Source organism: Pleurodeles waltl, chromosome 5 (genome assembly GCF_031143425.1).
Source record: "Pleurodeles waltl isolate 20211129_DDA chromosome 5, aPleWal1.hap1.20221129, whole genome shotgun sequence".
Taxonomy (NCBI): domain Eukaryota; kingdom Metazoa; phylum Chordata; class Amphibia; order Caudata; family Salamandridae; genus Pleurodeles; species Pleurodeles waltl.
In genome coordinates, this window is record NC_090444.1 from 1,251,576,651 (window position 1) to 1,251,600,205 (window position 23,555).

Sequence of the window (23,555 nt, forward strand, 5' to 3'; positions counted from 1 at the left end):
CAGTTTTTGGCCCATGTTTCCTGGAACATACATACATTAACATTTTCAACAAATACCCCCCACTCAATGTCTGCAAGTTTGCCATTGATGCCAGCCACATTCCAGGACAAAAGTTTTGCTGGTGTCTGGGCAATAGAGCAGCTTGGTTTCACGAGAGTGTCGTCTGGAAGGTTGCTGTCAATAAACTTCTTCATACGCGGACTTGTAAATTGATTGATATTAACGAGTCGTGAACCCAGAGGGGAAGCAACACCTGGGCTAAGTGGATAGGGTGAAGAACCTGTAGCCGGTCGGTCTAAGCTAGGAATGGGGACGCAGGAATTAGTAGAGTATAGTCAATCGATGTCGGAGATGGCCCCCTGGAGATCGAAATCAGGTGCTAATTGGCCACTAGAAGTAGGGCCGGAGCTGGTGTTTGGGACAGGGTCAGATGGTACACCTTTTGGGGCCTGATGGTCTAATGGCCTGAAATCTCGATGGCCTATAGAACGGCTCGAAACCCAGCTGGCTGTTCTAGGGAGGAGGTTCGGCTTCATATAACCATCGGTGGGTCGATTGGCACTGAGAGAAATAGCAGATGGCTTCCTATTTATATTGCGTGCTTCCATATCTAGAAGACCTTTTACCAGATGGGAGTTTTTGAAATTGAGTTTTATGAAGTCTCGACAACCTGGAAGGCCATTTACTCGTTCGGCAGATAAAATGTCGTCGTGGATGACTGAGCCACAGCCTCTAACGTGTCTCAGCCAGTGCGTGGCCTTATTGGCTAGTGAGGCTTTGTCTTCTCGTGCATTTGGGGGCAGAGGTGGAACATTACACATATATATATAATTATTCTTCGTTGGGTCAAAGTTTTGACGGGAAGCTTTAGTAGTGTCCCATTTGAGAGGGACATTAAAGGAAGGAGGAGTGTTACGTTCAAAAGAGGACATATTCTGGCTGTAAGAGTGCTGCCCTTCCATAAAGGCTGCTGTGCTTGATGGCGGTGGCAGGGACTCAGTTGAAGAAACAATTTTTACGTGTGAGTGGTTGGATGTTGTAGAGTTTGGTTTGGGCTCACCAATAGGGAGAAGAATTTTACCTTTGAGAAGAGTAGTAATTTCAAACAGTAAGGATTTCAGCTCGCCTATTTCGCTCTTAAGACTAACCACTAATGCTGGCAAGTCATTTAGTGAAGGAACACTCTCCGTATATGGCAAGGTCGTAGAGGTTGACATAGGATTTTCCAGAACTTGGGGAGCCAGAGAGGAAAAACGGTTAGAACAGGGAATTGAGAAATGTGTAATATTGTCGTTTGGTACTTCAGGATCGAGATGAATTGCAGATGGGGAAGAAGAACTACCAATATTAGTAGGGCCTTGGGGGGCTGATGCCTGATGAAGTGATGTAACAGTTTGTGGTTTGGGGGCAATATGCGAACTTGGAGTCAAGAACGGGATGAGAGTACCAGATTTCGATTCCTTTCGCCTGATCCTCTCCTTATTGTTTAAAATCTGTTCAACTTCTTCAATCAAGTCATCTATTTCCTTGGCAACACAGTTAGTATGTGGTAACGTGACTTTATTGGTTTTAAGTATCTTAGATTTTGCAGAGCCCAGTGCAGGGCTACATTTCGCCTTACGCTTCCCCATTGAGGATTAAAGTTACAGAAGCAGGGCAAAACGGAGTTTTAAAGTTGCTTCCCAGCACTATATGAACTAGTAGCGTACCTTAGGGCCCAGAGGGGGGGCCCAGCCCGGCCTCCTTCGTTCTCTGACGGGCGCGGACGGGCCCGCCCTTGGCCCGGGCTTCGCCCGGGTGCGTCCCGCGCAGCGGTGTTGCGCGGTGCGCTTTATAGCGCCCGCGATCAGCAGCAAGTAGCCCCAGGTGGAGAGGAGCAGGCAGAGGCAAAGAGGAGCCTGGGACTTGGAGTCCCACCAGGCTCTATGTGGCAGCAACCAAGAGGAGTGTTGTGCGGTGCGCTTTATAGCGCCCGCGATCAGCAGCAAGTAGCCCCAGGTGGAGAGGAGCAGGCAGAGGCAAAGAGGAGCCTGGGACTTGGAGTCCCACCAGGCTCTATGTGGCAGCAACAATTCTATTCAGTGCAAATTTAGTGGTTGCATTGAGAAACAGTCTATCCAGTGTTTGTATAAATGAGCTAATCACCAGATCAGGTTATCTTTGCACTTGAAATGTAGTGCCCAAAGAGATACAATGTTTTTTCAACAAATGGTGCACAAATCACCAAATAATTATTTATGATTCTCTGTGTTCTTCACTGCTAAACCAATGTCAGCAAATTTCTTTATTTCCCAGTGCTCGCACAGGTGAGCAAATCACCATAGGATTTGAAATTAAGATCGGCACAGATATAGTTCCAGTGACAATAATTGGTGTGCAAATCACCTAAATAATATGAGAATATCAGCGTCCGCACATTCTAATACGATCATGACCGCTCCTCCCAATACGTCCGCCAGGACGTGATACCAATATAGTTTCTGGGCAATAACTGGTGTGCTAATCACTGAAATAATATAAAGATATCAGTGCCCGCACATCCAAATACGATTGTAACGCTCCTTCCAATATGGCCGCCATGACATGATAAGCTTGATGAAGCTTGGACCGATGAGCGTGATGCTAGGAAAGCATTATGCCAGCAACAGGTGAGCATCCTAGCGTTCGCCAATGCATGAGATGCACGTGCCTGAGAATCACACAAGCTTGTAAATAAAGGCTTGCTGATAACGCTAGCGCAAAGTACTCACAATCATAAATTTCATACTGACAGGCTTCTGCAATATCCACCGAAACAGTGGTGCGTTCCTTTCTGAGATTTCCCATGTTGAATGCCCACACTGCAGTGAGTGTAGGCAGCACTCCGTTCCCAAATGAAACTGCAGCTGTTGAGATGAACGTGAAGTTATTTCCACTTAGGGTGAGTTTCTTGAAGATGGTTTATTCGAGTTGGATGCAAACACCTCAACCAGCTAGGCTTGACCTGTCTTCACTCCACCAGCTCTGCAACTGTTACCAGCTTGAATCTCCACAATCTTAGAGTCATCACTAGCCTAGCAACGGGCCAACGGGCCAGGCACTCGCATACCCAGAGATTCTACACTACATCACTAGATATACATCACTAGATACCACAAAGCCACAATTATTAATCCAGGATCTGCATAGGGGAGAAGGCCAATTAAATACCTTCCCTTGCCAGTATATAATGCTGGACCCTCCTTTAAGAGAGAAAAAAAGCTTTGACAATTCTCTCTGTTTTGTTGATTTAACATGCCAGAAGATCATTTTAATAATGATCATCTTGAAAAGCATGCTTATATTGGGGGACACTTTACTCACCTAATAAACTATACAGTGATTGTGGATGGGCATTTAGTGTATTATATGTTTTGAGGGTGATTTCATTAAGAAATGTGCTTTGGTTGAACAGCAGGTTGATGCTCGTTTTCAACTTCATGAGATCAATATAATCCATGTGTATGATGAGATTTTTGCTTTTATTTCAGAAATTATTGCCAAGAAAAGTTCCTGAGAATGGAAACAAAAGAAAAGCATATAGTTTGAGAAGAAGTGTCCTAATCAAGGCACATACGGAATACCATATTAAGGGACTATATTTAAACTACTCCAACTTTATTATTGGGTGAGTATATATTAAGATTGGAATCATACAAAATCCTGATTGGAAATAAGAAGAGGGGACCTATAACCCTGCATGTCACAAAATGAAGGAGGATATAATTAAAAAGGATGTTAGAAGGTTCTGAAACAAGGTAACCAAATGTTTTATGTTGGGTGAAGTTAAATTGAATCCAGTTTTAACTGAGCAGGAAAGCCAGAAACATTTAGAAGACTTTCCGCAAGACCCAATACTGCTGCTTTATACTGTTTTTACTGCAGAACTGAGGTGGACTCAAGAAAAAGCCTTCCCAAATTTATGGAAATAATTGTTCCAATATGTCAAATTAAGACCTCAGGATTAGACAGAAAGCTGCATCAGGTCATCAAACTGAATTCTTCTCTTTAGGTTCAGATCCATTTCTCTTTTCAGACAAGTGGAGAAAAATGGAGAGATTTACTTGGAAGAGATCCGTAATTAACTGTGTTTTAAAGGAATATCCAGTGGATCCTAAAGCATATCCATTTACCTCACAACTTAATTATTTTTGATTTTTGCAAGAATTGTCTTGGATGCCTTTGAGGAATCGGCATGCAGTAAAAGCGTGATTCCCTTGGAGCAAGCTAGATTTAGATCCAGACTAATCACCAGATCTTCTCTCTGAGTTATCTTGTGTGGAAGGCCACAATTGAGAGTAACCTCTTTGATGACCTTATGGGCTTCCACACAGCACTTGACCTGGTTGATCTTAATGTATTGTACAGGATGCCTGACATGTTTGTTATTATAGCAGCATTATTGTCTACTGCACAGTCTCTGCATGACAAAATACAGAGCTGAGTTCAATGGGGTCTGAAAGGATAGCTTTCTGAAACAACTGAAATTTAAATTAGAAAATGGCTTTAAGCATTGTTGCATTTTAGCTCTGTTTTTTCATTCAGCTTAGATGATACTCCCCAAACATTGCTAAATGTTTCAATTCAAATCTTCTGATGGTTAATAGATGTGTGTTCAGTGTTTTACTGCTGCTAATGTTTTTTGTTTTACTTGACCTCATCTGGTCAGAGAAGGCAAATAAATGCTCTTACAGCCTGAAGCAACCAGTACTAATTAACAATCAACAGAAATACTGCACAAGTTATGAAGTTACACTTGGAGGTGTGGTATTAAAACAGAGAAAAAGTTAAAAGTTACAAATACTTTGGCCTAATATTTTATGAAAATATGAGATGGAATGGCTTGTCATATGCAGTTTTAAAAATGAATTTGTTTCCATTAATGGCATCTGCTGATTAGACCACAGGACTGGATGTTTAATATTACAAGCAACATTAACCGCTTACATGCAGAAAGTAGTTCATAATGTTCTCTCCGGTGCTGCAGCCATGATTTTCAAAATAGGGATGCCTTATAAAGAATTTAAAGGCAAAACACTCAAGATGTTTTTTGCCATGCCAGTGATTACAATGAGACCTCAAATTTGACTCTGCAGTGTTGGGAATAACATTAAATGGAGGTTTACCTAAACTTAAAACAGAAACAGTGGCACCTTAGTGTTAATGGAATATACCTACATCTGAAAAAGATGGGTGTACTATTCTTAAAGTCAATTAAAGGAAAAACTGGCTACATTGCAACTAAAAGACTTTGCTATATCTTGATAAATATAAGGCACAATATCGCATCTCAAGATACCTACTTTCAGTATATTGAACAATATCCAAGTGAAAGCTTTTGTCATTACAAGACATTTTGAGATGAAAATCTCTTTGAGTAAAAAAGATGATAGCCTTAGATGTAGATGCAAATATAAGAACCCTGACAAACGTACTCACACACATTTACTTTATTATTTAATGTTGTTAATTTGTTTTTTTAACTTTTTATTCTTTTAACTTTTGAAATGATTACACAGACTGTTTTAATCTTGTGGTGTTTATTTTGAAGGAAGGACATTTATGAACTATTCCTGAATGAATAAATTAATGGACAATGTAATTCTACTTGATATTTTAGGTGACGTTCCTTAAGGTATAAGGTGACAAGGTGAATGGGTTAGAGGTTGGTTTATATCTACCATTTTGGAAGAGGCATAGAGGAATGATATAGGGCCATCTAATGGACAAACTGTAAGACTTTATATATCAAAATAGTCTGTGCTAGCCGCTAGCTTCACGCTTGGCACTGAACAGGTACTGAACTGGGGGGAAGAATACTTTGATAATAGATAACTGATGAATGATGGGCTCTTGAACAGCTTTTGGCTGCCACAAACTTGTGCATGAATCATGTGCATTTTTTCCTAATGCTATTATTGATTTTTACAACATGCACATTTCTGATCAGTAGTCATTTTTTGTACCTTTGCTCATTACATAATATGACCTGAAATTAACACAGTTCAAAAAGGAAAGGCATGATGTAAGCAATCATGAAAACAAAACAACAATTATGCAACTTAAAGTCAAAAATGTGGAACTGAGGTATAGCAAGCAAATTACCAAGTTAAGGAAATATGAGAAAAGGCCAAGTGTGAAGTTGCTTGTGAACAGATTTATGAATCTGTGAGACCTGGAACTCTTTCACTCTTATTTTCAGTGATGATGGCTTCCAGACTACAATAAATTAAATTTTCATGCGGGCCCCATCCCACACACAGTAAAAGCACACTACTGAACTATCAGAACAGACTAAAATAGTGCCCATCCACCTTGCAATCTTGCACACTGCAAGGTGGATGGGCACTATTATCAGCTCAGATTTCATGAGATGCAATTTGAGGAGATGCTATCAGTAACTTAATTCATGTTGCCGAAACTTTCCACATCCTGCTTATTTTTGGTCAAATGTTAGTAAGTATAAGAGGGCAGCAATAGGGCAGGGGGCTGAAGGTGGAGGGGTGAGATGACCAAGGTTTAGGATTAACTGTTTTCATGAGGAACAGGGTCAATACTGACTTGCATTAGCTGGGTCTCTCTCCAGAGTGGTGCAGTGAGCAAAAACAAAGGGCTGGAATGCTACACTGCGAACTGTCACTGGTTAGACTATTTGCAAGCATTTCTCGATCACATTTTGGGTGTTTGATTGCCAGTGGTATGCCTGGAAACCTGAGACTGGCAAAACTTTCCAAGCCTACTACTGCTGTTTGTTAATTTCAAAAATTAGTACATTGGCACCCACTCAAGGAGTACTTCTATGGGTGCATATTTACTATTTTTATGTAAACCAGTCACTATATACATTTGAGTTTCCGCTCCAGAAAATGAACACATTAAATGCTCTTGGTGAAATGAGGATGTTGAGAAAAACCGATACAGAAATAGCAGACTTGACTCGGGACCCAAAGACCAAGACATGAATGCATTTGGGGGGAATCACACCTATGACACCATCTTGCAGCTAAACCCCTGCCTATCCCGCCTAGGCCAGGTAGTTGTCCCTGAGAACCTATGACAACAGTCACACAGTACATAACAGCATAGAGTCCCTGCCCTGGTTCACTTATTTTAAATGTATTTTGACTGCATTCACTTCTGTTCCTCTGTGCAATGTTTCTATCCTCACCTTTTACATATAATTTTATCAAGTGCCTGGCGGCCCCATATATTTAGCCCAAGTTGCAAATAGAGGTGGATGTGCAGGCAAATTAATAGGGTCTGGCGAGCCAGAGCCCAGCAAGGGGTCTGACTTAGCACTAAGGGCCTCATTACAAGGCTGGCAGTCTTAAGACTGGATATATGTATATTTTTATTTTGGTGTGAAGCCTGGCGTGATGCGTTTCTTGGGACAAGCCTTTCCAAAATTGCTTGTGTTTAAGCACCTTAGTAGGAGTTGCTGATTACAAATGGTTGTTCCTCTCCGTACTGCGATCCCTTGTCAACAGTGTAAAAAAGGGATCTCTTCTTTTTCTCTCAGTGCTCCCCCTTCCCAATGAAATGCAACCAGGCAACATGCAATTGCTCACAATGCCTGACTTTAAACACCAAAGGAATGTGCCATGTAGGTTGTTACACAATGTGATTGGCACTTCCCACAAAGGAATGGCTGGTGGGGACTGACCCATTGTGTCACACTATTTATATTGCTTGTGGGCTGATCTAAAATGTGTATGACAGGTCAAGCAAGCAATGGCTTAAGGCGGCTGCCCCTGCATGGAAGTATGATTATTGCTACTTTTGAAATCTGGAGAGACAGCTAAAGCTAACTCTTGCACCAATCTAAACATACAGAGATTTGAAAGAAATGCATGCGTGGGTGTTATGCTCAAGGTTATGTTATTCTCCACGAGGATAAACAAATCCAGTGATTTGTCTGAGTTATTTTGATTTTCAAATAATCTTACTAAACATAATTTAAATTGGATGAAAATGCTGCCTTACTAAGATGCAATTTTTCTTAAAAGCCCCATGCAGCTTCTTATTCAATGAATTGCATCCATGAAGACACAAAAAACATAAATAATGTGTTTCTTAATGCACTACACCTAGGGGCTCAAATATTAAAGTTACTGGCAGTCACTGAGGCTGTCGGTAATATTACACTTGGTTGAGGAGGGAAACCAGTGCAACTGAAACAATTATTTGTTATACAGGTGGCCAATTTGCAAGGGTCTGACTTATGAAAAATAGTTATCCAATTAATTTGTGTTTTTAATGATTTTTTTTCAATGTGACACTCTAATAAAGCATTTGTGACTGGCTTTCTTTTAGAGAAGTGTTGTTCATGGTTCTCTTCTTCAAAGGCCATGTACAGTGATTTTCATTCAGCTTTTCCTTAAATGCCGGTACAGTTAGATCATACTCACTGCACCCTTTTTCACAAGGGCCTGTTCATTTGAGGTTATTTATTGTTTATTTCTTTCATTGTCATGTCAAGTGAAGTTTCACTGACTCTGGCATTTTAACGTGCTTATTATCAGTTTTTACAGCGTGACCGATATGAACCATGTCACCCTTAGAAGCCTATAATTCAGGTGATGTGTTTAGGCAATAATACATTCCGGGACAGTGGAATACTTGTGTTTCACCAGTATTGTGCATGACTGCCTATTTACCTGGTGTTCATAGGCTGGTGGTTCTCCATGGTCTTGAGATGTAGTTGCTTTCTCCTCCTCACAGATTTTTTCTTTTTTATGCATTGTTTCACTTGAATTTTGGAAACTATGATCTGTCTTCTGTGTCCCAGCACTAGCTATGCTAAGTACAGAACTTTCTTGTGATTGTTATTTCACATACAAGAAATTCATAAAGGATTTGTGAAGCCAAAATTAGTTACTCTATCTGTTGCAAAATTTCAGGCTACGGTTCCATTTAACTTCTGCAGTCATTACTGAAAAGTAGGATTTCTAACCTAGCCATTCAGGCAAGGTTCTTTGGATTGTCCTCACCTGACGAACCAACCTTTTACTTTGTCCTATTCATTGAGTTCAGGAGTATATTCACAAAAATGTGTAATCTTGTTGGTAACCTGGCCTGCTGCCTTCTTAAATTGAAGGGCTGCATACTACATTTTCACCACCCCGCAGCACATTTCAAATCCAAAGCACTAATGCTGCCTAGCTCCTATGGAGCTCTCAATGTAAACAGAACAATCCTGACTTCACCAGAACACCTTACCCACCCAGGTTCTTGTTTAAGCCCCAGATATCATCATCTGTATTGTCTGTAAAATGTAATGTCTCTATGAAGAACATTTATTTTGCCCCCACACTCTTCAGCAGTCTCTCAACATTCTGAACATATACCACTTCTGGACTACAGCTCATCTGTTGCACATGGGTGCTTCTTGTCTAGGCAAATCACAGTCCTACATGGCTAGTTGAGATTAAAAAATAGAGTATAGTGTTTTGTCTTCCACTTCATGTCAGAAATTTACAGGAGGTTTCTGCTAAATCAGTAGTGCAAGTAATGTAGTACAACATCACTCCTAGTGCCTCCTAGAGACATTTTACCAGCAAAAATCCGATGAAATGTGACGTGGGAAATTTGGAATTACCACATGAATTGGGTACCAAAACATCAATTCAAACTGTAGTTCTCAGTTTATCAGGGTACAGTTCAGGACACTAAGGTATTACCCCACATCTGAATTACTGATCCCTTTGGTACTCTTATTGCCAGGTGCAATATTTGTGACCACTCAGAATAAGAGGCTTAGGCGGTCGCCGCCCGCCTTGCGGGAACCGCCGAATGACCGCACCGCGGTCAAAACACCGCGGCGGCCATTCTGGCTTTCCCGCTCGGCCGGCGGGCGACCGCCAAAAGGCCGCCCGCCGGCCCAGCGGGAAAAGACCCAGTAACGATGAAGCAGGCTCCGAATGGAGCCGGCGGAGTTGCTGGGGTGCGACGGGTGCAGTGGCACCCGTCGCGATTTTCAGTGTCTGCAAAGCAGACATTGAAAATCATTATGGGGCCCTGTTAGGGGGCCCCTGCACTGCCCATGCCAGTGGCATGGGCAGTGCAGGGGCCCCCAGGGGCCCCACGACACCCGTTTCCGCCATCCTGTTCCTGGCGGTAAAAACCGCCAGGAACGGGATGGCGGGAAGGGGGTCGGAATCCCCATGGCGGCGCTGCAAGCAGTGCCGCCATGGAGGATTCCCTGGGCCAGGGGAAAACCGGCGGGAAACCGCCGGTTCCCCTTTTCTGACCCGCGGCGATAGAATGGCCCAGGAAGCACCGCTAGCCTGTTGGCGGTGCTTCCGCGGTCCCCGGCCCTGGCGGTCATGGACCGCCAGGGTCGGAATGACCCCCTTAGTCTGCATCTTAGCACGTGTATCTACCATATCATGGAAGTCTTTAAATATTGTCTTACCAAATACGCAAATGCAGATCCTTTTGTTCATCCCACTAATTACCATAACCTTCTAGCACATTGCCATTGCTCAGTGATTCATATCCCTTTAATTACCTGGTACCTTCTTTCAGCCCCACTCTGAATGCATCAATAAGGCCTCACAAGTCAGTCACAGGAGAACCCAAGCTGCCCAGTCACTCCCTGTTCTTTATACATAATAAGGGTTTCGAGAAATATGGCCCCAGTGAAATTGAGCCCATAAAAATACCAGGTGTCACTTGAAGAAGTATTTGCGTCCCTGAGTATGATGCTCCACCCAGCCCTCATCCCTTAGAATTTGGAGGGACCATAGTCATCACTGGGTTCCATAGATTTGTCTGCCCAATGACGCCCATTTAACATCCAACTTTAACAGTAGAAACTACACAATCTCTGACAAAACTGTTCGTTAATTCTCATTGTGAAGTATGTGTTAGCAAGAAATCCAGTGCTGGTCTCCAGCACTGGGTTTCCGCCAGCCTTTTCTGGGGGAAATTGTACTTGTGATCAGGGCGGTGGCGCTTTACTCAGCGCTGCTTTGGCTGAACATGACTCCAAGTACGTCAGCCCATCAGGAATCATGCTCCTGGTGGGGACGGTGGTCCGACTGCCAGAGTCGTAATGTGGCGGTCGAACTGTCTTGAGTGCAGAGGTCCAACCGCCCTCCATGGCTATGCGCATGACTTTATGCCATGTGCAGCGGGGTTTGGCTGCAGGTTCTGGTCAGCTGCCAGGTCCTGCACTCAACCCCCTGTAGACACCCAACCATGCACCACGCATGGCTGATGGGAGTTGGCTACCGGGCCTGGCCTGGGGCCAGGCCCTGCATCTAACCCCCACAGACATCCAGCCTTTGGCGTTGCTCGGCTGGAGGTTAGCGCAGGGCCTGGCACATATTTTATTATATTGTATACCGCAAATATTACAATGATATTACCAATGATGTTATCAAAGATGTCATGAGTGCTGTTATATGTTGGGTAATTAGCAGTGCATGGCGAGAGTGCAAGCTGTAGGGCAATTTCAATGAAAAAACAAAGGTTACAGGCATGTTATATTTAGGCTCACATTTTAAACATACAAAACCATAGAAATGCACCTGTTAGAGTTATCTCAAGTAATTATAACTCGTGCCCTAAGGTAAATATAACTTGCGCCCCTGCCTGGTTCCCAAGGATTGGTTTTCACGGAATGAGACTGGAAGGCTCACATCAAGGTCTTAGATTGAAAGAGCTTTTTTTTATCTCTGTTCCACTTGTTAAATGGTTGTCATTTTTGTTGAAAATTAGCTGCTGTGAGACAGTGTTTATAATAGTTAGAAATAACGTTTATTTAGGTTAGCATAACTAGGCTTCACGTTGACATTCATTTTAAAGCTACTGACGAAAAAGTGTTGTGTTTATTGTCCATAAATGATCTTTCACAGTCATGTTTCTAGCTGATGGTTTTCCTCTTTCAGAAAATAAAACTAAATATGGTACTGTAGAAGGTGCATATAAAATGTATCAGCGTGTTCTTTGAGAAGGAAGGTGTGATCAGGAGATGTACAAAGAAACATTTTCAAGGGCTGATGGTCAGGGCACCCTCATTCCTGCCCTATGAGCACATATCTTGCCACACTGATTATGTGTATTTTCACTGTCTGAAACCTATAAATTGTGCCCTTTCTGGGATTTGTCAGACTTTCTGCTTACTTTCTCAAAGGCAGTCTCCATTTTAGACTATCTGCTGATTTGTACATAGACCTTTTGACATTCCCTTCAGAGCCAGAGTTCACGTTCGTACTCTTGCTGATTTATATTTAGACTCCCCCCTGACTTACAAACTGAGTAGATTTAAGTTGGCTCTTTTCTGAACAATATTTTGGTTGTGGTTACTTCCCTTATGATCTCTCACAATTGGCTTTACTTTCATGCATTACTGATGCTGGTTTGAATATGACTGGCTAAATACTTTTTGCCTTCTGTAATGATTCTTACATTTGAATAAACCTTTAGGGTTTTGACTTTGTGGCAACTAGCAACATTAAAGATCATCTTACAACTTTTAGCCTTTCACCTTCGCTTTTGGGATTCCGTGGATTCCATACATCTGTAAGAGAAATAAAATTAGCCTTGGCAAACTTTTTGTGAACAATAATTATATTACCTTGCAGGTGGTCCAAAACACGTTCTCGATATCCAGGGCTCAATTTTTATAATATGGAACATTGCTCCAGGCCTCTAGGGTCACATTTTCTAAAATACCTATTGCATCCTATACCCTGGCAGCTCTGATTAGTCATGCAGTTTTGGCCAGAGGTATTTCATTGCACTTAGGTGACAAATTGGGATTATGGCATTACTGGTAAAACACAGATGGGTATCAGATTGTTTTCCAGACATCACAGATAGAAAGCGCAGCAAAGCATGTTTCCACATAAAGACAGCATTTGGCATTGTTAGTTTCAACTAACCCAATTTAATATTCTGCAAATAATCTGCATGACCCTGCAGTGTTACATAATAAGCTTAACTCACATAGGAGTGCCGCCAACTCTAATTGTGGGTGGAATTCAGCAGTCTCTTTCTTACAGTTCCTCTGGGATTACCCCAACGTGTTTACTTATCGGGAACCTAGTGCAAATAGATATGAACATTTGGGGGTCTCAACCTAACAGTGCCCCACAAGGAATATCTGCCTCAACTCAATTACATTGGAAAATAAAAAGATAAATAAAGATGCTATGCCTGCTTTGGCCACATCATCATTACAAATTAATTTGTTGAACCGCAACGGTTAGACAGTGGTAAAGGCTGTGGTGGGGTGGGAGATGCAAATACCAGGTTGCCGTACCATACCGGAATTGTTAACACATTGGGGAGGATCAAAGGGATGGGATTTTGTTCTATTGCACAAATCGGACCACATCACTGTGAAAATGGCCCACTTCAGGCACCAACTCACATATGCTTGTTGGAGGCAATTGTGTTTTGAATTTAAAATACTCATATAATGCATTATATGAAAAGAATAATTACTGGTACCCCATGTTACATCACACATGTTGATTGCTAATGTTGTTAACGGGTGTGCTTATGCTTGAATGTTTCTTACTGCAAATGCTATTATGCTCAGTTCTTATTTTAGCAATGCTCCTAGATTCATTTACAAAGCTAAATAAACAGTTGTTTAAATATGTGGTCCTCAAGGGCCGCTAAAAATTTACAAGGAACAAGGGAAGTGGAATTTGTGCAATGAAGGATTAAGAAAAATGTTCTTTAAAAAAAAACTAGTCTCCCAAATGCTAACAGACTGCAACACCAAAATAAGCTGCGCAACTCAGATTTAGATAATATGTTCATAAATATTTGGAAGCAGATCCAAAATGTTCCCCAAATTATGCAGGATGCAGAGAGGAGATACGTACCTCGACTGGAAAAGAAACTCAAATTTGTAGTTGTTTACAAACCTGAGATTTGCTCTTTATTCAGGTCACCTGATGCCAACATCAACATAGAGCCGCAGCAGCTAAAACATAGTAGATTCACTAATTGTTTCCAAATGGAACAGAATAAGTGGGTTTGCTATAACGCACATAAAGGAGAAATCACTGACAAACTAAATGAATACCAAATATAAAGAGGTTGCAGTTAGCAAGTTCACATCAAAATAAGCCTGTAAACTTGGAAATAACAATTCTGCGCACCCGTATCTTGAAATAAGTTAAAAAATGCCTCCCCAAATTAAATAATATGTGTAGGGCAAGGTCACGTAAAAATAAGATGACAGCAATTTGGAGGGATTTCTAGGGGTGTTATGAATATAACAAGAGCCTTTGGATTTTCATAAGAACAGGCAAAGACATTACTAATAACAACATGTGTAAAGGGCCTTTCACAGTGCACTTCTGCCATTTCTAATCTCTTAGAGTATGTGTTACTATCATGCCACTTAATGGGAATGCACTTAGTCGTCATGCCTTTTTATTAATTCTCAAAGTAGACCGTAGCATCTAAGCCAAAAGAGGGACTGCACACACGAGTGCAGCTAAAGAAACGTTAGATTGAAATATCAAAGTCCCCTTGTGTAATGCAAATAAGATTCTATAAAAATCAGGCAAGTGAGGCTGGGCAACAGATTATTTTGATTATATCAAAGAAACTAAGTGATGTAAATGTATCTTCAAAACTAGAAAAGGGCCAGACAAGTGAATACGACTGTTGTAAATTGTTTGATTTAATTAGCATTGGCGAGACTGTGAATCATGCTAAACAAAGATTTCTATATAACTGTAGGACCCGTTGTTTATTACAGTAGTGTACACATTATCAAGATGCAGAGAGATCCACTCACACCCACAGGGAGTCTATCACTGGACTCTCAGTTAATTTTTTGGCAACTATGTGGAAACATCATGGTGTCAATGGAGGCCCCAGTTCATGGTAAATCTGTTTATGACAGAGTGTGAACATGCATGTCTTTTAAGCAAACTGGAACAGTATTTTCAAGGTCAATTCTGGTATAGATACCAGACAAACATAATTATTTATGTATTTATTTTATTTAGGATCCATAACGTTTCAGAGAACATTGATTTGCAAAAGAACAGTAGCAGTGCATAGCATTTTAGGTGGATGAGAGGTTAACAAATACCAAATAGAGACAATTTTGTGAGCATAAACAGCCAAGGCATACATACATATTGATGTTAAACTAATACAAAAACTAAAACTAAACTTTTATGAGACAGAAATCAACCTTTACTTCCACTGTCAGTAGGAAATGTGTTAGGGCTGCTTTAAACTCCTAAATTAAGGGGCTGATCCTCGTGACTGAAGTAAGCTAGCTCAAGTGGAGAGGAGCTGGGTGGCAGAAGCACTAGAATCTAGATGTAGCACACATGGGTTTGAGAGCACTAGAAAATGCAGGTTGGCTGATCTTAGTTTAAGGGAAGAGTTAGAGCACATTATAGCAATAGACAGGTGGACATGAACAAAGCCATGAGCAGCTTTAAACACAAACATCAACAACGTATAGAGGGCTATTTTTGCATTGTGCAAGTCAGTCTGGTGATGAAAGGATGAGATGGCTGTGTGCTAGGGGACTATAGAGCTCTTGTAGCAAAGGTTAAGATGTTGTCTAGCGGTGCTAGTAGTATTAGGGGAGGCACACTAGAAGTCTATTGAACTAATCCTGTTAATTGGATGAGGTAAAGAGATGGATGCAACTGCAGAAGGACGTGTAAGAAATTCTCAATGTTAAAATAATTGCTATTGAGGGAGAGATTCTTCTCTACGTTACCGCCACTGACTTCCACAATATCCACCGAGGCAGCCCTATCTTTGCCATGAGGATCCCATGGCTCCAGCTCAAAACTTTCATTCAATGAACTGTTATAGACACTAATAGTTGCAATTGACCTATATATATAGCTCACATCAAACTAACAAACTCTGCAAAACCAATCCACCTCAGCTGGAGTGCGGCGTGTGAATGGGTGCGGCTGCCCAAAACCAAGTCCAAATCTTTGAAAACCACCTGCAAATAGATGAACACGCGCACTCACGGATCATTCAATGTAGTTTATTCAAAAACTCCAGCCCCTGCGACGCGTTTCCGCACTAAGCCTTGTTCACGGATGGAGGGAAGTGCTACACAACACCAATAAATATCACGTGAACCTACATTCTAAATTTATATAGTTTAAGGACTCGCAGCACCATATAAAACACAATAAACGTGGCGGCCATGTTGGACTATTGAGGGCATAAAGTAATGTACCACGTAATTAAGCATACAAGAAACACTATTGTACATGGCCAATCCATCATTATTTGCAATACTCATGCATGAAATGCTATTATGCCTGGTTATTTCATAATTGTGTATAATAATCCCTTGTGGTTCCTACTCTTCTACGTATTATAATAGTGACTTCCCCAAATAATATGCAACATAATAACTATTCCTAACATCCTGTTATTGCTGGCAGCTCAATGAATATTTACATTAGTCTCCTATGGTCTCTAATAGGGCTTAAAACTTCAAGTTTTACCAAATAAAACATAAAATAATATATTCAAAAGTCCCATGTCTATGTCCTAAGAGACACATCACATAATTATTTATCACATATTTCTAAATGTAACAATCTTAAAGTCCAAGTGGGCCTGTGCGAGGGGTATATCCCTATTCAGTCATTATGCTTAACCTTTTCTTTTTAGGAATAACATAACTTGTGCTCCAAGAAATCAACAATACAACAAACAGTACTATTACATAAAATTATCTTTTGAATACATATAAGCCACCCCTAGGGTAGCTTAGGTCCTACACAGCCAGAGGACAGGGTGCAGTGTATTTAAAAAGTTGAACATGTACTTTTTAGTTTTATATGTTCTAGCAGTGAAAAACTCTTACATTTGTTTCACTACTGTGAGACCTCCCTCTCCCATAGAGTAACAGTGAGTTACTTTATTACATGTAATAAGTAATAACATAAAATGGGAGCAGATTGAAATATTGAGTTTGGTGTCTATGACATTGTATATTAAAACCCTCTTTAATAGAAAAGTCGGATTTTAAGTCACAATTCCAAAAATGCCACTTTTAGAAGGTTGACATTTTCTTGTCCTAGTCATCTGGTGTCTGCAATCTGTATCTTGAGTCACATGACTAGGTGAAGCTGGCAGGTGGTCTTTGTGCATTGCTCCCAGACAGTGAGAGAAAGGGAGACAAGTGTTAGCAGGATGGACCATGTCTGATTTGATTAGGGGGAGGATCTGTCACCTACAACTCTTGCACATCACAAAAGCTGTACCTGAGCACTCTCAGAAAGGGTCTGACACTAGTATTTTGAAACCCCAGACACACTGGGGCGAGGGCAGGGAGGCAGGAAATTCCAAGCATCAATAGAGGTGGAAAACCTCAGAATCTTCTCCTGCTTCAAAGGTGTAATTCTGGACCCTCCTATTCAACTATTTTATGCATTTCAGAACCTATGGAAGACTCAGAAGAACTGCTGTGCTGCTCTGCAAGAAGGACTGCTACTCTGCTGCACTGCTACCCTGACGCCTGTGTAAAAGGACTGGACCTGCATCTTGAACCTAATATCTCTAGAGTGAATCCAAGGGCTAGTTGGCAGGCCTCCTGTTCACAGCCTCAAGGAGAGAAAAAGCTCTAACCACCTTAAACCCAGCACCTGGACCCTATCTGCTGGAGGTTCTACTCCTCCAAGTGGTGCCACCCCAATGCTGGACCCTTGGAAGTTGGGCTTCAGGGTGCTGTGTTAACCCCAGCTTTAGTCATGCAAGCAGAACTGATGCAGTGCAAGGCATTGTCTCTCAGCCTCTCATCAGAACCACTACAGTGTGACTCATCCCCAACGTAGGACCCTGCAGCTCCTCAGAGCTGCCACTGCCCGATGCATCCTTAACACAGGACCTACCACCCAAGTGGTGCCACACCAATCCTCGACCACTGGAAGTGGCTCTGAAGGTGCTCTGCCACCCACAGCTGTGGTTCTGTGAGCAGCATAGACCCAGCGTGAAACAATACCTCTCAGCCTTGCATCAGATTCACCGCAGTGTGACTCATCCCCAACACAGGACCCTGCAGATCCTCAGAACCGCCACTGCCCAATGCATCCTCAACGCAAGACCTCGCATCAGAACCCCACAGCTCCTCAGTAACACCGCTGCCTGATGCACCTGAAACGCAGGGGCTCACAGAGGCCACTGTGCAATGCATCCTTGATGCAGAACCTCACAATGCTACGCAACCTGGATTTAAGTTATTTTGTTCAGCTGGCCTAACCTAGGCCTTGTATCTGGCCTGCACTCCATTGCAGTCGGCCTGAACTTGTGACTTTGTCCTTGTCCCCCGTGACCAGATAACTACAGTTAACGCTCTGTGCTTCACTGTTTTCATTTAAAAAAAATTAATTGCATATCTCTGGTTCTACTAATTCGATTTTTGTTATTTTGGTTACAAATAATATATTACAATTCAGTCTATTTTTCTACACTAGTGTAGAATTTTTCTTGTTTTCACTTTATTACTGTTTGAAGTGGTGCGGAAAATACTTTATACATTGCGTATAAACTAAGCCTGACTGCTTTCATGCCGAGCTCCCAGAGGTTTAAGCACAGATTAGGTTGGGGGTTTACTTGGGTTTCGCCTTGACAAAAATTCTGGTTGCTGCTTGATTAGGGCTTCACTCCTCACCCAGTAATCCAATTCCCAACAGGCAGGCATTTGCAGCACTATCTATGGCTTTACTAAGAAAGGTTGAAACATCAATGTTTTAAGCTGTATTTATCATTTTCTTCTTCTTGCCAACTGCAAAGGCAGAAAGATTTTTCTCTAGAATTATAATTTCTTAGAGCAATACAAATTAATTTTAGGATTTCAATTGAAAGCTATAACGTGTATCACAAAATATTTAACTGATGAGAGGCTTGGACGCGTGTCATGCTGATCCGCTAATCTGCGTTTCTCCAGTGAGCTTAATGCACTTCACATTATGAGATGTCACTGAGGCCATGCATCAGCCTGTAGAGTTTTGGAGGACAGGTGGATGGGCATTGGGATGGGCATGAGGGTAGCTAGCTAATGGAGAATGAGAACACTCTCAGCTGAGAGTTGGCTCTCCTGTAGTGATCTGCCCTATTTGTTGGCACCTGCTAGTCCTCATTTAACAGAAAGTTTAATTAAAAAGTTCTGATGCAAAGTTAATTTCCCTGAGTAAACACACAGTTATTATGGAAAAACCTAGACAATTAACTATCAAATAAAAAATGACAAAGAATATTAAGTGATTGCCATCAAGTAAAATGTTAAAGAGAGGTCTAGGCCCCCTCTCTTTTAATTGCCTGTTAACTTGTACTGAAAATCTATGAAGGTGGCAACATGATGTTGGGAGAATAGGGAGAACTGACTGCATTCAAAGGCCCTAACAGAACACCTCAAAATGTTCAAGTTTGCACAGCTGGGTCACAGCATGCTTATATAACAATTTTCACAGGATCCAAATTATGGTCAAGTTGGGAACAGAACCCAAGTTTTGAGGTTCCAAGTTCAGTAACTTTGGACCCACTTCAGAAAGCCCATGTCTCCCAGGTCTGAATGTAGTCTCAAGGGATTAGTACTTAATTTACAGTGAATTTCTGGCTTTTATTTGATATATAAAATCCCAGGAGTACTCTGCAAAGGTAAGGCAGCCGTGGAATCCAAAGCGTACTCACATGTTTAAATTGTACTCATGCAGAATTTAGTCTAAATACAAACTCAAGCAGAATGTATTCTAAATACACAATTCTACATTAGAAAAGGATGAGAAAATTGGCTTTGACCAAATTTTGTGTTTGTCAACATGGAAAATGATTTTGTCTGTAGAAAATACCCATAGTGCTGCACCTACACTACATACGGGAGTGCTCCTTTTCCTTTCACATGTTGGAAAGACACTTAGGCCCAAATTTATGGGCTTTGTGGCACAGGACAGCGCAGCGTCACCTTGCTGTGCTGTTCTTCAGCGCAGGGAAAGGGGCAGAAATGTGCTCTATGTATCCTTTATGGTACATTCCTGACCTTTCCCCATCTGCTGGGGCACTTTTGGCAGCCTAGCTCCAACGCAGGCACCCTTGTAGCATGGTGCAAGGGTGCCTGCGTTGTATGCAGGATTGTTTTTGTGCAGAACCGGGCATTTCCTTCATGGTGTTCAAAGTTGTTTTGAAATCCCCCTTCATACAGAAAGCTTTATTCCACATAAGTTAAAAGCTATTGTTTTATCTAGCCATTGTATCCGTCTCACGTTGTCTTCCACCATCTTCGCTTGGCCCTCCCACAGTGCGTAATTTGTTAAAAATCTATAAGTAACACATGGGTTCAAAGTGTTGCTTGGAAGCCTGCACGAGTACTGCCAAGGCTACATAGTTTTGAATCCCTCTCATGTCTCCTCCTTCCACACTCAACACAGCCTGACACTTTATCACACTCTTCCGAGTTCTTTTCATGTTTTCCCCCTTTTCCCATCTTTCTTTTCTTCCTCGTTTTTTGCCTGCCCTGAGTCAAAGCTTAATGAAGGAAAATAAGTCCAGTGCCCCGCAATAACTGCTGGTGCCGCCACCTCAAAGCATGGTCACAAATTAAGCCCTACGCCTCGACAACTTCTAATTCACCTTTTTTACCCCGCATTCTAAACCTACTACGTCTACCCCTCCCACTTGATTTCGCAAGCCTGTGGTGGGGAGCAGGGACAACCAGGCGGGTGTCAGCTCGATGCTGTGGTGACATCGCCTAAGGTCCCCTTACCTCTAGGGCGCCCAACTGACTGAAGAGCACAGGCTAACTGAACTCAAAAGTCACGTATATGAATCAAGTGGACACATTTACTACAGTCTTGTAAACCTAGTTCGGGGCACCCTGAACTCGCAAAACTCGTGCGGTTGCCCCCCCAAAAAATGTAAAAATATTTTTTACATTCTAACATTACTTTTGATTAAATTAGACGGAGCTAACCCGGCTACATTCAGAAAACGTCTTCTTTTACGGTTGTGCTTAATAGCATTAAGTGTAAATGCTACTGCGCAATTAGACACTAAGCATTAAGACAATATGATAGTAAAAAGAGTGAAAGTCGCCCACCCAAGGTGCGCACATTATTTCTGTTTGCCGCTCCAGCTCCTCTGATGATTGGGCGATGCTCTACACGCAGGTGCGCGGGGGAGGGGCCTCTTACCTGGGCTGCTGCCTTTGCGCCTCCAGCCGCCCCGCAGTCCAGCGCCTGCGCCGGTGCTTCCGGCTCTCCGCGAGCGAAGCCAGGCATAGGGTCACGAGGAGTAACCTGTATAGCGGCGGCATTATTCCTGATAAACCCCGGAATGGGAAGGCGTGTTATGTGGACAGTGGTTGCCTGTGGCGGACTATAAAACGGGGTCTTCCCTGGGACCAGCGAGGCTCCTTGCGCGACTCGTGCGCGGTGTCAGTGATCTGGTGAAACCTTCTCTTTTGCCCGCACCGTCTCACAACCCACGCATGACTGAGCACGGGGCGGGGCGCTGTGCGGTACTGTGTCCAGCGGCAGCCGGGTCCTGTCTAAAGCCCGTTATATAATCCTTCGTGTCCCTTGCGCGCTCAGGCACCAGCAGCATCGCGACCTCTAATCTCAGCCTGTCAGAGCCCCCGATACCAACCCGAGCCCTGCCAGCGGTGGCCGAGGGTGCACCCGCCGAGCCTCTCAATGGACTGCAAGGTGCTCGGCTTTCGGTATGGGCGATCTGGGTTAGGGCCTAGGCCGCTAATCTTCAGGTGGGTACTTGTCTCCAGTGACACTGTACAGACTGCTTTTGTTTATTATTTAACCCTTCATCAGCCCTTCTTCGCCCTCCAGTTTCCCCTGCCACCACACCAGCATCCCCATCCTCCAAACAAACAACTTTGCTACAGCGTGATGGAGCTCATCAGTAAGTGACTTGGGTGACTTAGAGGAGGTGGGGACATGTTTGTGTTCAGAGGCTAGTTACTGCTATGATTGATATCTGATAGGGACTATCCTAGAAGCACAAACGAGCCCCCCTATTGCGTCATTTTATTCACCAGCAGCAGCCAAGGGACCAGATGTCTTTCTGCCTAGGGTACTGCCTAAGCAAAGGCCAGCTCAGCATGGGAAGCTGGCACATAAACTGCAAAGGATGTGTCACAGGCCCCTCTTGCATCAGAGTCTGACTGACCTCCAGGGCTACTAGACAATGCCTGATGGGCTGGTCTGACAGGTCAGTGTGTGGGCCTGATTTATGCTCTGGTGGAGCAGTTTTTACTGTTGATTTTCCTGATATTACCACAAACATTGCCTGCAGAAAACACAAATTAATGCATTCTCCCAAATCTTGCAAAATAAGCCAACAGTGTGTCTTTACACATTCAAAACCGGCATAATTTATACATGTGGGGCAGTTTTTTAACTATCATTTTCGCTAATGGGGACCACTTTTATTTTTTTCTAGTCTGACCATAATGGTGATACATGGGAGGTTGTGGTGTTAGAGTCAGAGCTTCTGACTTTGATGCTGGGGAACGTGGCTTGAATCCCAATGTCTTCTCAACATATTGTGATACTGGGCAAAACAGTTAGTCTCCCAGTGCCTAAAAAAATGAATCTGAACTTTTGTATTAGACTACAAAAAAAGGTGTGAGGGATTCTGCCCCGGTTACGTACTCAGAGATCAGGTATTCCATGTCATAGTCCTTATGTAGTGAGCGTCAGCTCTTCCTACAGAAGTTCCACAAGCATACAAGTTTCCACCCATATTATGGCTACCTTCCTGCCACACCACCTCTCAGCTGCAACTCATCCACAATACACAGTTCCTGCCCAGAGGCAAAACTCACAAGATTGCCGCCATTTGCCAGTCAGGAGATGCTAAGCTTTATTAATAGCTCGTGTTCCCGATCCCTGTACCTGATGAACTGGGTCGGGACACCTTTCAAACAGTGCTCACTGGGGGTGTGGCCAAGGCGACCAAGCTGTTGGTCGCAGCTTCAGGCTATTCCTGACCCCTTTTTCTCATCCATCAAAATCCTTGCCGGAGGAGGCACTCTTCAGGGACTCACAAGGATCTTGTTGGGGCCAGGGCCACCAGGATTGGGATGAAGACGATGCTGCAGGGGCCAGTTTGTTGCCATGGGTGCGGTTGCGGTCTGGCGGCTGTGTACGGAGGCTGGATCTGCGAGAAGAGGCAGGGTCGCCTGCTTCCTGGATGTGACCACCTAGGAGAGGACCAACAACCAACCGGTCTCTGCTTGAGTCTTGTGGATAGGCCACATCCCCATCCCCTGGGGAGCCAAGGGGCCGGGCCTTCTTTCATTTCCGGCACATGGCCCTGGTGGACTTAGGCCATCCCTGGGTGAAGTATCCTTTGCTGCTGGGGCAGAGGTGGCACTGCGGATCTTGTGTTGGGGCCCTGGAGTTGACTGTGAATGCTGGGGCACCCAGCAGAGGAGCCAGGGACCGAGGGAGACAACAAGGTGAGGTTGTCTGATGCCACAATGTGGCCGCTTGGTGGAGGACTAACGGCCACTCCATTGCATGAGGGTCTGGCAGGTGAGTTGCGGGGCCAGC

At 43.0% G+C, this 23,555-nt stretch overlaps 1 protein-coding gene across 1 annotated transcript in view; it reads right to left on the minus strand.

The window, feature by feature from the left end:
- Positions 1-21,463, minus strand: part of GABRR2 (gamma-aminobutyric acid type A receptor subunit rho2) — a 504,265-nt gene extending 482,802 nt beyond the window's left edge. Inside the window, exon 1 of the mRNA XM_069235487.1 lies at positions 21,177-21,463. Within this exon, the coding sequence (XP_069091588.1) occupies positions 21,177-21,298 (122 nt within the window). The 5' untranslated portion in view covers positions 21,299-21,463. The remainder of the gene's footprint in view (positions 1-21,176) is intronic.
- Positions 21,464-23,555: the final 2,092 nt, after the last annotated feature.